The 15,251-nt window shown below is 42.1% G+C and overlaps 1 protein-coding gene and 1 long non-coding RNA gene across 2 annotated transcripts; both read right to left on the minus strand.

Annotated features, from left to right (window-relative positions):
* Window positions 1-758: 758 nt before the first annotated feature.
* On the minus strand, window positions 759-12,193 carry LOC306919173 (uncharacterized protein; the record flags this gene model as incomplete). The annotated part of the gene is made up of 11 exons (XM_079532003.1): window positions 759-844; window positions 1,021-1,064; window positions 1,176-1,252; window positions 2,461-2,538; window positions 3,443-3,514; window positions 3,669-3,766; window positions 4,089-4,323; window positions 5,354-5,522; window positions 11,591-11,652; window positions 11,752-11,928; window positions 12,091-12,193. 11 exons carry the CDS (start codon window positions 12,191-12,193, stop codon window positions 793-795), a joined length of 1,167 nt encoding a protein of 388 aa, XP_079388129.1. The 3' UTR covers window positions 759-792.
* A 458-nt stretch (window positions 12,194-12,651) lies between these two features.
* Window positions 12,652-14,215, minus strand: LOC306919170. Its single transcript, XR_013789481.1, has 4 exons — window positions 13,999-14,215; window positions 13,509-13,626; window positions 12,904-12,995; window positions 12,652-12,761 (listed from the first exon to the last, which is right to left on the minus strand). It is a non-coding gene; the product is annotated as an uncharacterized lncRNA (long non-coding RNA).
* Window positions 14,216-15,251: the final 1,036 nt, after the last annotated feature.

Genomic DNA, 15,251 nt, shown 5'->3' on the forward strand with positions numbered 1-15,251 from the left:
CTAAGGCAGTGGATCCCAAATTATTTTGGGAACACACAGCAAGGGACACCAGCATGGCAAACTCCTCTCACCCGTTCCACACAGATGAAGAGCTGAGCAGGAGGGTAAAAGATATATTCATCTGCCCAGGGTTGAACTGTCTGAGATTAATAAGGTATATCAAATCCCATTCTGGGGGAACATCAGCATAGTAGATTTAGCAGAGATGCTCCCTGAACCTTGAACCCTAAACAAAACTTACATGAGGACACAGCATACAAAAACATAATGCATTTCAAACAGTGAAAAGAGAAAAAAAGATGGGTAGGCCAACTATTGTGGACTGAGAGTCATGTGATCACAAGACTGGTTGTTTGAACTTTAGTTACTTAGAACATACAGTACTGTGTAAACAGTCAACACTATAAAACAATGTTACCGGTATACACAATAAAACAGTATAGAGGAGGTCCCCATTTAATCTCTCTCTCAGCAGTGGCCCTTGGCCAACAAACCATGTGCAACCCAGATTCGGCACAAACAAGGGACTAAATTATTTTCGCTCCTATGCCACGATGTGGAACACCCTACCAACATTAAGACATGTGAATCCCTTGAGTCCTTCAAAACCGCTCTCAAAGGGCCCCCCCCCTCACTGTTTATTTTCCCTCCTGTATGATGAATTCCTGTTTTGATGAATTGAACAAGGTGGAACCTCTTGTAAACAATGTAATGCTTTATTAGTCGTCCACTCAGTTAAGTCTTTTATTCAGTTGTGCTTGTAATGTACTGTAATTCTGCAAAATGTAGTGATCAGGAAAATTGTGCAGCGTCTGGCTCCCAGGTGTCGTCCCATGTCCTGCCACTGAAAACACCATAAATGCACAGCTGTAAGATCACTTCATATATCACAAGATTATTTCATATAAATGGGATCAAACTTAGTTTAGCAAAACCACATACTAAAATATTAAGGAAAAAAAATGTTGATAAGGTGCACTGAAAACAGCCAAAGCTGACCAAAATGAGATGAGTTCTTACCATGAAACACAAGGCAGCCACACGACCTTGACCTCTTTTCCTTTCTACAGACAGCAGACACCCATACAAACAGAAAGAAAATAAGTGTTAGCCATTGTAACAACAACTGAGGCTTATACGTTACACGTTAACAAAACAAAAAAAACATGACTTACCTCCGTTGTCCTTCGGTCCACCACGCGATCCCATATCCAGTTTTTCAGTTTCTCCATTTTAAAGCATGCTCTGCAGCCTAAAAGGATGTAAAAAATAAAAGTTAGCTAACGAAAGCTGAGGGTTTGATATCTGCCAGGTAAGAAAATATATAGTCAGTCTTCCTCTTATACAAGTCATTGAGAAATCCGTTTTTTATAGTTACTTAATAAGGATCCAGGAAAGCTAGATCTGATCAATGCAAATGTTTTTGTTGCTCTTTGAACTGGACAAAAAGAGCTACAAATGCACACAAAATATGTCACCAATTCATCCAGTGGTGAAGAGCAATGGTGCGTTTGTGTATCCAGCTCTACTGGAAGAACAGGAATTTCATCCTAATCTTTGATTTGAGTGTAAATTTAAAACATCTGTATTATATCCAAACTTATACTACACTATTAACCTTTCTCTGTCCCAGCAACACTCTTGCGGGATCTAGCACAGTAACTGTAACCGAGATCTCCTGTACGTATAGGGGACGGTCAGGGGAGTCTATGAGGGTTGGCGTTCAGGGAGGCCTTATGGCCTAAGGATCTGTATGTCTTCTTAGGGGACGGTCAGGGGAGTCTATAAGGGTTGGCGTTCAGGGAGGCCTTATGGCCTAAGGATCTGTATGTCTTCTTAGGGGACGGTCAGGGGAGTCTATAAGGGTTGGCGTTCAGGGAGGCCTTATGGCCTAAGGATCTGTATGTCTTCTTAGGGGACGGTCAGGGGAGTCTATAAGGGTTGGCGTTCAGGGAGGCCTTATGGCCTAAGGATCTGTATGTCTTCTTAGGGGACGGTCAGGGGAGTCTATAAGGGTTCGCGTTCAGGGAGGCCTTATGGCCTAAGGATCTGTATGTCTTCTTAGGAACTGGGGAGGGAACGGGGCTGGTCACGTTTGAGTCTAAAGCCTATCTCTAGATACCTCCTTTATTATAGTCTTAATATACTAATTCTGCTCTGCTCGCCATACTATATAGAGTGACGTGACGTCATGGCCTGACATCACGCTGTCAACCGTTTCCGTGGCAACAGTAACCATTGGACGTTCACAAGCTTCGGCATCCAACGCCGTCGCCCACTTAGGAAACATTTGTATACCATGTTGCCTCTAGTGACAACAATCTGAATGGTGTATCTTCCTTAATTAGAGCAGTGATTCCCAACCCGTGTGCCGCGGCACTTTAGTGTGTCGTCTGAAATGCCCTAGTGTGCCTTAGTGTGATCGAATACCACTTTTAAATCTCTTAAAAACCAACGCACCCTGCTTCCTCTTGTTACTCTTCCTTCCACTCTCAGGGTTAGTGGATCTGGTTGAAGGTGGGTGCTCTGGAGACTCGCCTGTAACAGAGGTTGTATAAACTTAAATCCCAGTGGTCAATATTTCTCATGGTTTATACTGTAGAACAGGAAAAGAGAAGGGAACCCGCACACTCATATGCTCCAAAAGGTTTATTTATTGACAACGTTTCGAGCAGGTGGAACCAACACATGGTCCATGATGTGTTGACCATGTGATGACCATGTTGTGTTGGTTTCACCCACTGACTAGTAACGTGACCCGTGGGTGTCTATTTAAATCTGTGGATCACTCACATCTTGAGTAAGGTACCTGGAAGAGTGGGTACCTGAGAAGTCTGGGCACCTTAATGTTAAATTGGCCATTGTTTCACACATTTTCATACATTACATGCTTTAAAAATGCTAGAACACGGTTCTTTACCACTGCGCCACCCGAGAACCCGATCTGATACTTAAGGCCTAGTATTTCAGTGGTACAAAGTTAGGTCTGATAATGATGTACCTTCTATGTTCAAATCATGTATATGTGATTTCCAACCATTTTCCACAGCATACGTCATCATTCTTCACAATTTTCCAATAACCTTTAGAATCCATTTTAAGGCTTGCTTTCTTTTAAAGTGGCACAGAGCTACCTACTGTTAACTGAGCTCCCAATTCAATTATGTCCCGGCTCGTAACCAGAGGTCTTCGGATGACCATTTCCATCAACGCAAAGAATCTTGAACAGACTGCTGGAATACCAGCCCACTGAGCATTTTTTGGTCTAATAGATGTCTAATATTCGTCTAAAGGGCCATCTAAAAATACGATAACAAACATCTAAAATGTTCATTTTTAGCCGTTTGTCGCATTTTTAGACGCACGTCTAATAGCCGGCTATTGCTCAGTGGGACAGGTGGTCAAGCTCAGCAGCAACACTTTAATCTCTTCACCAACATACCTCGCTTCCTCTTGCGTTGCCGACATCCTCTCACAGGCTTACTGGGTCTGGGGGAGGGTTCTGGAGACACGCCTGTGTTGTACAAAGTAACAAATTCCAGTGGTCTACATGTATTATGATGTATTTTGCAGATAATCAGCCAATAACCCAGAATTTGAAAACATCACCTAGTTTTGCTGCACATCACTGCTTGACAAACAAAGTGTGGGTAATTAATAATACGTACTGTGAGGCGTGGGTGACGGTGAGGCGTGGGTTGTGGAGAAGTTCTCCAGGTAGTTCTCTAGTGTGGAGTAGGAGAGGAGGGAGAAGGAGACTGTGGAGCTGTTAGAGGAGAGGAGGGAGAGAGAGAAGTTACTTCTGCCCACTGCGTCCTGTGAGAATCTGAAATGTTTTGTATGCAAGTCAGTTTATTACAATTATATTGCATTTATAATATTCTATGAATTTATTGAATGACATGCTGATATAGTGAAAACTTAAATGCTACAAAATAAGGGTTTGATCACGTCCGAGCTGACATAAAAATCATGCCAAAATGAACTTCTGCAAAGCGCTACATTTGTTTTCTCTGCAATTACACAATTTTGTTCTTATTGACCTGCCGACAATGAAAAAAGTTTTGACTTAGTGCCTTAATACTTACTGGTTTGAGGAGATGAGGGAACAGTGGTCAGAGTGATGGTCTCCGGAGGATGAGAAGGGGGGGAGAAGGCTCCACTTGGCTGACTGGTGGATGGTAGCTGTATATATTCGGTCTCCTGAGGATGAGAAGGGGAGGAGGAGGCTCCACTTGGCTGACTGGTGGATGGTAGCTGTATATTTTCGGTCTCCTGAGGATGAGAAGGGGAGGCTCCACTTGGCTGACTGGTGGATGGTCGCTGCATATTTTCGGAAGCTGAAATAAATACAATACATACAAATAAAGCATATCAATCATCATTCAATCATTTACAATTAGTGCATTTAGCAGATGCTTTTCATGCAGAGGTGCAAGATTAGAATGCTCAGGATGCAGACGCAGATCAGACACACCAAAGGTCCGACATGCGGAAACAGCGGCCGGACATGCACTGCTCCCGCGTGCAGTTATGGTTAGGTGAATGTTTGAGGTAGGTTGTCGGTCCAAGGACAGTCGGACCAATAGTATGTTGAAACTAAAGCCTGTACTCGAATAAGCAGAATAAGCATGAACTCAAGTCAACTGACATAATGTTAAATGATCACATAAGAGTGCAGAGAGAATAATGTAGAGCCTCAAAGAAACTAGGATAACAGGTAAATAATTAACATCTGTTAGACATCAATGTAAAATAACACTGTACATTTAGTATAGAAAATGGAAAGACATGAACGGGTGATTGAATCACTCCATTATGGGGTTAATTTAGAACAGTGGCGTGAGCAGTGAGCATGCCATGCAGCGAAAATAGCCAATTGGCAAGCTCACAATGCAACACAGATACAAAGGGATGTGAATTTGACAATACACAACAGATTTAACTACAGCATGTATATCTATCAATCTATAAATGCACAAAGTCTCTGTACGTGTGTATGTATGCACGACCTCGCCCTTTAGGGGGCGTCTTACTGGTACTAGTTACAGAACACCTTTGTTCATGCCAACATGCTCAAAGGTACCCGAGCCTACTGCAAACAGATGCACAACACCGTGCACATGGAGCGGAGTCAGAACAAGCACGAGATGCGCACCTAAGGTTCGGTTCAGGCTCTACCAGTACACCTAATGAGCCCAAGTCCCCTCACCTGTAGATTCCATGACGTCACATTGAGATTACGTAACACACTTCATAGAAAGTTCTGTACAGCCGGGCACCGGTCTAGTGACCAACAATGACAGCACACCCACAGCACACTCAAAATCAATTTAATTGAATTGTGCCTTACTTATGACGTGCACATATGCCCTGGTCATCTTCTCTAAGAAGGGTTTGGTTGGACCATCGCCTCCAGGACAGATCTTAGTTATGGTCTCAGCATTGAAGGTGTTGTTGACCCCCGTTTTCCTCCCAATAAACAGTATTGGGTGGTAACCGAGGGCATGAAGCTTGCTCACCTACAAGTACACAAAAGGTTAACATGCACACATTAGAACACTCCTTGCTTCCAAATGTTTATAATTAGACACTGATAACCTAGCATCTTCAAGCACATAAGAAACTATGTCCAAAGTGTTCTCAAGAACATAGGTTTTCTAAAGGGTGTTTGGAAGCCCTAGGGGGTCCTCAAAGCTACTACAGGGGAGCTGCCATATCTTTGTGTGATATAAACACGAATTAGTACTCCACGGTAGTTGTGTGTGGAGAGAAATAAGAGTAGACCAAGGTGAAATATATAATGACTGAAGTGGTTAAATCTCTTAATATACAATTACAAAATATTAAGATCTTGTATATCCAAAAATGTATATAAAATATATTGTGTAAACAAACAAAAGATACACTAGTTAAGACACTGATGATAGTGCTGTATCGATGATATCTATTAACACGTTTGACACTTATTATCCCACAGACCCCATTAAGACGCAGGGATTTTCAACCATTTTAGTTTCAAGGATCCCCAGTTTGACATTCATTAGGCCAGGACCCCTGTAAAATATCATTACTATCTCTGGGACTCCAATTTATATTTCAATGTAGCTCTGAGTGTACAAATGGAACCAAATGGCTAACAGGTCCATTTGTACACTCTGAGTTACAGACCCATAAGTATCCATTTGGTTCCTAACTATCATTTAGCTGGGGACCCCCTGCAACTCCCTCAAGGACCCTTTGAGAACCAATGAGGTGGAGCAGGGGTTCCCAAAGGGGGTCCTTGAGGGAGTTCCAGGGGTCCCCAGCTAAATGATAGCTTGTAACCAAATTGACCCTTATGGGTCTGTAACTGTCCATTTGGTTCCATTTGTACACTCAGTTAAATTAACATTGACTTTACAATATACATTGGGGGTCCCAGAGATAGAAATTCCATTAAATGGGGGTCCATGGACTAATGCATGTCAAACTAGGGGTCCTTCAAATTTAACTGGTTGAGAATCACTGCTATAAACATGTTCTCTTTGAGGGGTCCCCGACTCCCTGGCATGTTTTCAAATGGGGGGGTCCATGGGCTAATTAGTCTCAATTTGGGGGTCCTTGACGTGAGAACAATAATTGGGAACCACTGAGGTAGTGGACCCTGCCCACGAATGTTTCTCACATTGTATGTACCCATTTTATGGGCCGAGGCAACAACTCTGCTGCCGTTCCTGTGTTTTTTTTATTTTTGCAGCATATTTATCTGCCTGGAACTCCTTTTCTTTGGCCTTCTTTTTCCCTTGTGTGAGGGAAAGGTAGCAGCGGTCACAGAATCTTTTGTTTGCATTGTTGATTTGGCCACACTGGCAGGTCTTTTTCTTGGGTTTTGTCATGGCTTACGGAGAAACATGGATAAAAAAAAACTAAATCAGCGTTTGACACAAAGACATGATGAGTTCAGTAATGTTAATTCATGATCACGGTGTTGTTGCGAAGCAAAACAGCCTCGGCCTACAAGCTTCATGGATCATGTAGTTATAGCTCCGTTTGGAACCTCTCATAAGGAGATAGGATGGAGTGTATCACACATTCACACTGATTGTACATCTGCTTTGTTTCACCACGACACCGTTTTGCATAACAAGAAGAAAATAAATAGTTTTTTAGCTAACAAGTTCGATATAGGTAGGATTAGGCCTGACTTGCTAGGCCTGACCCTGGCTGAGAATAAAACTAAACACAATTATTTAAAAACATTACACTCTAATGTAACCAAAACATGTTTGCACCCTAATTGCGTGTCTTGCATTTTACTAAAGTACATCCTCAAAATGCCAACTTACCTTCCAAAGTTCCAAGTTTACAGGTAGGTCTCTACGCAGAAATGTATTCCAGCTATGGTAGAGAGTAGACCAGGTGGGTTCAATGCTCTGGTGATTAGCGTTTGGTGCCTCTCCTCACTGCTCCCCTGGAGACGCCCCCTGAGCACTGATCTATTTGGAGTCCTTAACAATGCCTGAAGCCCTGAACAGCACTTTTTACCAAAAGATGCCTGACATTCAACCCCCCCCCCCCCCCCACACACACACACACACACAAATATAATATAATATAATATAATATAATATAATATAATATAATATAATATAATATAATATAATATAATATAATATAATATAATATAATACACACACTTGGACTCTAAAAATAATCTAATTAATTAGAGGCTTTGTAATTAATTAATTTAAATTAATCACATTTTAATCGCATCTTTATTTGACCTGAGAACAGTGACATTGTTTTCGTAGTGTGTGTGTGTGTGTGTGTGTGTGTGTGTGTGTGTGTGTGTGTGTGTGTGTGTGTGTGTGTGTGTGTGTGTGTGTGTGTGTGTGTGTGTGTGTGTGTGTGTGTGAGAGTGCGTGCGTGCGTGCGTGCGTGCGTGTGGGAGTGAGAATATGTATATATGTGTGTGTGTGGGGGGGGGGGGGGTCCTGTTTAGGAGTAGGGCTTTGTGGAGGGCCAGGAAGATCATGGCTAGTGACCCCGCACACCCAGGCCGCAGTCTTTTTACCCCGCTCTCCTCAGGCAGGAGGTTGCATTCCCTAAAGACTGCAAAAGGCCCGAAACTCAAACCACTTTTTCCCCATGGCTATCCGGCTCCTCAATGCTGCTGGTGTCTGACCCCCTTCTATCCTCCCTCCACGCCCACTCAGTGGAATGTGTGTGTGTGTGTGTGTGTGTGTGTGTGTGTGTGTGTGTGTGTGTGTGTGTGTGTGTGTGTGTGTGTGTGGCCTATAGGCTAAAATGGCATAAGCTTATATACTGTATATAAACATTGTCAAGGAAAACACTGACTTCAAGGGCCTTCGCCCACAGTGCTAAATCAACAAACAAACATGCATTATAGAACCACTTGACATGAGATGGATTTTAAAGCCTGACACACAGCCTACATCAAACCTCTATGGACTATGGGATATGTGCCATAAACAACCAGTTGTGAATTTAGCTTACTGTAGGCATAACAAATAGGCCTACTGCAGGCTATTTGACAATCAATTTCCCCTCTTTTAGTGCAAACAGACATGACACCAGGTCCAATTGGAAGGCAAAAGCAAGACAAAAGAGAATAGGTTAATGTAGTGCCCACAGAGTAGAGAATTGTTCTCTCTGTTCCTTCTCTAGTTTTGTTTTGATAGTGTTCTTAGCATGAAGTGGTACATGTGGCCCTATAGAGCGTCGCGGTCCCGCCTCCTACCCTGGCCCAGGAAATGAAACCCAATGCATTATTCTCATAGACATTTCGTAAAGTATTTATTTAAAGACGGTTACGCCGCGGACAAAGCCAACTCGAGTCGTGACAACTCATGACAACACAAACAATATTTTGGACCAAACAAATAATTAGAAAGAAGAAAAAAACGGCAGGTTACAACACTTTTTTTGTTGTTTTTCTTCTTTGTAATTATTTGTTTGGTCCAAAATATTGTTTGTGTTGTCATGAGTTGTCACGACTCGAGTTGGCTTTGTCCGCGGCGTAACCGTCTTTAAATAAATACTTTACGAAATGTCTATGAGAATAATGCATTGGGTTTCATTTCCTGGGCCAGGGTAGGAGGCGGGACTGCGACGCTCTATTAGGTTGTAGATATAGTCTCTGCAGTATAACTCTGTGACATAGCGTGTTAAGGATAGAGCTACTGTACAGCATGAAAGGACCATTGAAGATTATCAACCCAACTGCAGGACCTTGTATCTGCTCCTTTGTGCGAGAAGGGGAGGCCACTGCCCATAGCCTAGGACAGGTGACAAATTGAACTCCAGCATGCTATGGTGTGCATGTTTCTGACCAAACTATCAGAAACAGTCTAACAGACTCCATGAAGGTGGCATGATCGAGGGCCTGTGCTCATAGCCCAGCACCGTAAACCAGAGAACACCAGATTTGGCAGTTCCACCATTGGTACCTCATTCTCTTCACAGATGTGAGCCTAATTCAGAACGTGACAGAATGTGATTAAAGAGTCTGATGTGACCAGTTTCCCTTTGATGCATTGATGGCCTGGGGAGGGTTCCACAGAGCTGCATGTCATAGCATAGTACCCTGGCTGCTCTTAGGTACTGGGATGAAATCCTCAGTGGTTGTGTAAACATAAACTGGTGCAATTCTATGGCCTTATGTAGCCAGTAGACAATTCATTTGGCTGTGTCATTCCCCTGACCTAACTCCAAATGAGACCTATAGGTACTATACTTTGCCCGTTCATAAAATGTACCTCTGTACAGTATGTGAGGCCATAGTGGTTCAATGTCTTTAATTTAGGGTTAAGCTCTGGCTACACTGTAACAGTGTACAGTGTAGCCAGAGCTTAACCCTGTACAGTAGCCAACCTCATCTAGATACTGATGCTACACGGTGTGCGGGTGCTCTGTTTATCCTGAGGTCCGGGGGCATAATACACACACAGAGATTGCCCACTACCCAAAGCTTTGATCTTCTAAATCATCCCACCGTACAATGAAAGGCAGAACTCAGTGTTACCAATTAGCCCCACACTGGCATATATTTATTGGTTACACGGGGGCACTCCCCTAAGATGACTAAGAACAGCATTTGAATATGAGATACATATATACGACCTGTTATTTCGCGAATCATATTCGCTCCATATCAGCTCGACGGTCGGGGCCCCTGGAAGCAGGACAGAAGGCTTGTTCTGTCATGGAGAATTCTGACGTGTCTCTACTTTCTCAGACCCTATATAGAAATCTTTCTGTCGCTCTGTGACCTTGCTTGAGCACATGCAGCTAGGGTGCACACTCTGTTAATTAATGGTACTGCTTAAAGGTCTACATTATCCCACCAATACTCAGTTGAAGGTCTGTTGACACTGTACATTTATTCATTCTTACATGCACTGTTGCTAGTTTGCACATATCCATTCATATATATATATTCATTGGATATAGATGTATATATTTAATATCTTCATTTAGTTGATTCATTGATGCTAGATAGAAAATCAATAGCCTTACTGCCTGCCTGACTGTACATTAACCCACCCATTCAGACCCAGTGCAGATATATTGTACCAGAAGCCAGCTTGACTGCTGTATACTGGCATAACATCCTCCGAGTGATTATGAGACTGCGTCCACTGCGTCCATGGCTTCCCGTTGGTGCAGGTCAATCCCCTGGCCTCATGTAGGCAGTGTGTAGACAGTTGCTGCATGATAAACACTGACTGGCCACTGACTTTCAGAATCAGAACTCAAGAAGAACTGAACCTCATCTGAATTCTCCACAAAATGACTGTCCTCTGAGCAAATGTGTACAATGTCCATATACATGAGATGGAGTTATCAAACTTGAACTTAAATCTCTAATGACTTTCATACATTTCACCAAACTGGACTCTAGTCGTACTGTACTTAAGTAAATATATATAACTACAACTCATGTACTTAAAGTGCATGTGTAGCTAAGCTATTACATAGTCATAGACCAAATGTGATTATATCCTTCAATTTATATTTCTTAGATTAGACTTAGATTTTACATATCTGGCTGACAGCTGAGATGAGACAGTACTGTTGTTGATATAATGAGACAGTACTATTGTTGATATAATCAACATTTATTCATTCATACAATCCTTGTTGATCCACTGTGTACTATATTAATTCATATAATCCCTGCCAATACATTGTACGAACACTTTTGATACTGAAGACCTATGATGTCCATTGTCCTGTTCAGGCCTTGTTCAATAGTCTGATGGTAGTCCGGTAGAAAACAGAAGCTCTTCAGAAATCGGATGTACGCTGCTGCTGCTGTGTGTGTGTGTGTGTGTGTGTGTGTGTGTGTGTGTGTGTGTGTGTGTGTGTGTGTGGGCGCGCGCACATATATGTGTGTGTGTGCCTGTGTGCGTGCGTGCGTGCATTGCACCAGAGTCCATCACAGAGCATCACCATCTGAATCAGAACTTTCAGAATCAGAACTCAAGAACTGAACTTCATCTGATATCTCTGTATCCACAACAGGACTGTCTTCTGCTATGTCATGCCGATACAATGTCCTTGCACGCCTCTGCAGCTCTCTTACTTCCATCTGCTTTCTGCGTAGGAGGCAGGTGAGACCCTTCCTGGCATCCTCTGGTAGATCACCTTAAAAAGGAACAGTATGTGTCACTATACAGGGAAGCAACACATCATTTACAACATAATCATAAGATGTGAAAACCTAAAGTAGAGGTACATATTTACTTTGCAACATGTCTTCACTCTGATGGCGAGACAGCTCTGACAAGACACTGGCACGGGCCTTGAGAGAATCCCAGTGCTGCTTCATTTCTTTCACAAGGATGACCTTCTCTTCTTGAAGCCTTCGAACAGCCATGACCTTGTCAAAGACTACCTTTTTAGTGCTGTAATCTACAGAACCTGTAATACATAGACATGGAAGTTTGAGACAACTGCACAAAGAATGTAGCTGCATAGATAATCTGTCCTTAGATAGTCTGTCCTTCATATGTATGATTTATCAGTATGAAATAATGTACAGTGTAACAACATGAACAATTCCATAGGACATTAAATGCGTACCACTTTGTGTAATCTGCCACGGCCAGGGATGTTCGGTGTCCACGATAGGATCGAAGCACACTGCTTGCTCAGGTGGAACGAGACCGTTATACTCTTCTACCATGGCCTTCAAAGTGCTCTTCTCTTGCCTTAGTTTCTTGCGGATTCTATGACGTCCTTTGTTGCTGTCTAAAAATAAAAAAATAAATTAAAATAAAACAGAGAGGGAGAGAGAGAGAGAGAGAGAGAGAGAGAGAGAGAGAGAGAGAGAATTCACTTGGGGAGGTACAACACATGAAACTGTACATTTTTACTATTGTAGGGACATTGTAATAGTATAGAAATAGTTTCAGACAGGTCTGAATATGCCTAAAGTATAATAACATACCATTTTGTCGGTAGAGGCGTTGATCTCTTCTTTTAATACTACTCAAGAGGGCTTCCATCTTCTGACACAACGTATGTGGTGTGCCTTGATGGTCAGTTTCTCCTGATAAAAGTGACCCAACACTCGGTTACTGTCACAATAATAGGAAAAAGATATATTCATATCAGATAATGTTTATAATTGTCTTACCAGCTGCCCATTCTTTGACATCTTGCACAAATTCTTCCAGTTTGTCTTCTTCCAGAAGAAGTTTGGCTTTCAGGGCTTCCAGGTCTGCCAACTTGACATCTAAAGCTTTAGAAGTCTAAAATGACAAGATTTTTGACATTACACAAAGTTTATAACAGCAACTCAAGTCAAGATGCAAACGTTACATGTCGAAAGGCTATAAGCAATTGCACAAAGCTGTCTGTGTGGAATTTATCACATGGCACATTTCTATATACCTTCTGGTATCTTTGTGCAAGTGAATTAGCCAGGTTGTCACATTTCTGCTGGTTCCATTTCATGGACAATAGGGTCAACATGTCATTCCGTCCTGCAAGCACACAGAGAATAGTTCAGCAACAATTCCCAAGTAATTCTAATAATGTCATTCCTTTCATACTAGTTTCTCTCTCCTGCTGGGCAGAAACCGGCTAACTCCAAAAATATTCATTATTTAGGAAAAGAAAAGCTTACATTTAAAAAGAAAAAAAAAGCAATATAGCCTCATCAAAGTTGGTATTGTGACTGTATATCAGATACTTGCACGTCATTATATTATCAGCACTTTATCCCAATCCAGCTCAAGTGGAGTTAGTAGGTTTTGGCCATTATTGATAAGAACAGCTGGACCTTCAAGCTCACAATGCATCACGTGTGAATTAATGCCCTGACGCTGCATGACATTATCTCTCTCTCTCTATAGTTACACTGCAGTTTTAACAAACTAGAAGCACAAGTAGCCTTTAATACTTTTCATTGGTTCAATATGTTTTTAACCAACACACAGAGGTAAAGGGTATTCAATAGCTTTGATATATATATAGTTAAAAAAAAGAAAAAGCACCTTCTTTTGACATGTGCTTAGTTGTGACTCCTATCCTGGAGAGAAAAGCATTACACTGTTCCACCTCCTCCCCTAGTGTGGAGCCAGCACCTTCTTGATTTGACCCGCCCCATTTCACCTGGACAGAGATAGACAAACCTGGATATCAATCATTCATTACAGCCAATACCTTCAGCCAGTTTCAAAAGGCCCTTTAATTCAATGAAAGACAAATCTCCCCCACACACACACACACACACACACACACACACACACACACACACACACACACACACACACACACACACACACACACACACACACACACACACACACACACACACACCTTTGCTTGGCCCAGTGGATGATGGGAAATGTATTGATCATTCATTGATTTGATTGTATACCAAAATCTGTTTTAATTGACCAAATATGTGATTAATTACAATGATTCAAATTAATTAGATATATTTTTTTAATCGAGTCCTAGTCCTAATTGCAATACACTAACCTCACATTTGTAGTCATGGCCTTTTGCATGTAGAACGGAGAGAAACGGCCTCATGGTCAGAAGCGGCTGGAGCTCTGGACTGTCAGTACAGACTCTCTGTAGGTATGGCCAGTATTTACAGGAAACGTCCATACAAAAGAACGTGATGTCATGCTTGGATGCCAGTTGTTTCTGTAAAAACATGGGGTATGCAAATATTTCACCCCTAAACATGTTAAGGGCAGCCAGCAAGACACCATGTCTACAGACAGCCAGTTCCAGGCCCTCCTCCTCCACGTTACTCTTGGACCTTTGGGAAGTTTCTCTGGCTGCTGACCACTCGCCACCACACACACCCCTTCCAGGGACCTATGGTAGAAAATAATGATATTGAGTACATTGAGTCCATTTTACATGGCAGTACTCAATCTAAGACATAGTATACTGTTATTTACGTTATATTGACATAGAAGTGCAAGTCTGCAATTACATGTTTGGTTTTGCTGCGTATGTGATCCACAAATCTGCCCACATCCTCATCATTAGCCACGAAGACACGGTCAAAGATGGCTTGCTCCTTAGATCTAAAAAATAGATGTTCAATTTAAGATTTTAAACGGTGTAAGTAGCCTGGCATTTCCAGACAAATCATGTGGGATCACTCAAACGTTCACCACGATAGGTGTTTACAATACCTTGCTGTATTCTTGAAACGGTAAAGCTTGCGGTTGCCGTCAACAGAGGCTGCAAGCATTGATGGTGTGCAAGCAGGACAACTGAATGGCTTCTCCTTGCAGATAGAATCGACTTCGTGTCTTACCGCAGCCCACTCAAAGAAGCTCTTTTGAAAGCTGTCCGGTATGATTTTCCCAGTCTATGAAAAAACACAACAAAACAGTTTAACAGAAATGTTCATATCAAAACACTGAGAAGAAAATCTTGCAAACACAAGAAAGTGGCCGCACACGTCAAAGTGCCAAACTTTTTATTAGGACGGCCACTTTGTTTTTGCAAGATTTACTTGTCAGTTTATTCTCCCGTGGGCCGGCACCGCTACAAGGATTTGGTGTGCATAAGAATCTTCGTGCATAGCATATGAAAACACTAACACATTTACAATGCTGCAGAATGAAGACAGTAGTACTTACACGGCCAAAGCGAACAGTCCTCTTATCAAGCATTCGCAGAAATGCCTGAAGTGACAGCCCAGGTGATGCCATCTTCATGTCCTCAAAACTATGAAATAAGTCTGCCTCATAAATTGTGGCAAAGTT

Source organism: Electrona antarctica (genome assembly GCF_951216825.1).
Source record: "Electrona antarctica genome assembly, contig: scaffold_99, whole genome shotgun sequence".
Classification (NCBI taxonomy): Eukaryota; Metazoa; Chordata; class Actinopteri; order Myctophiformes; family Myctophidae; genus Electrona; species Electrona antarctica.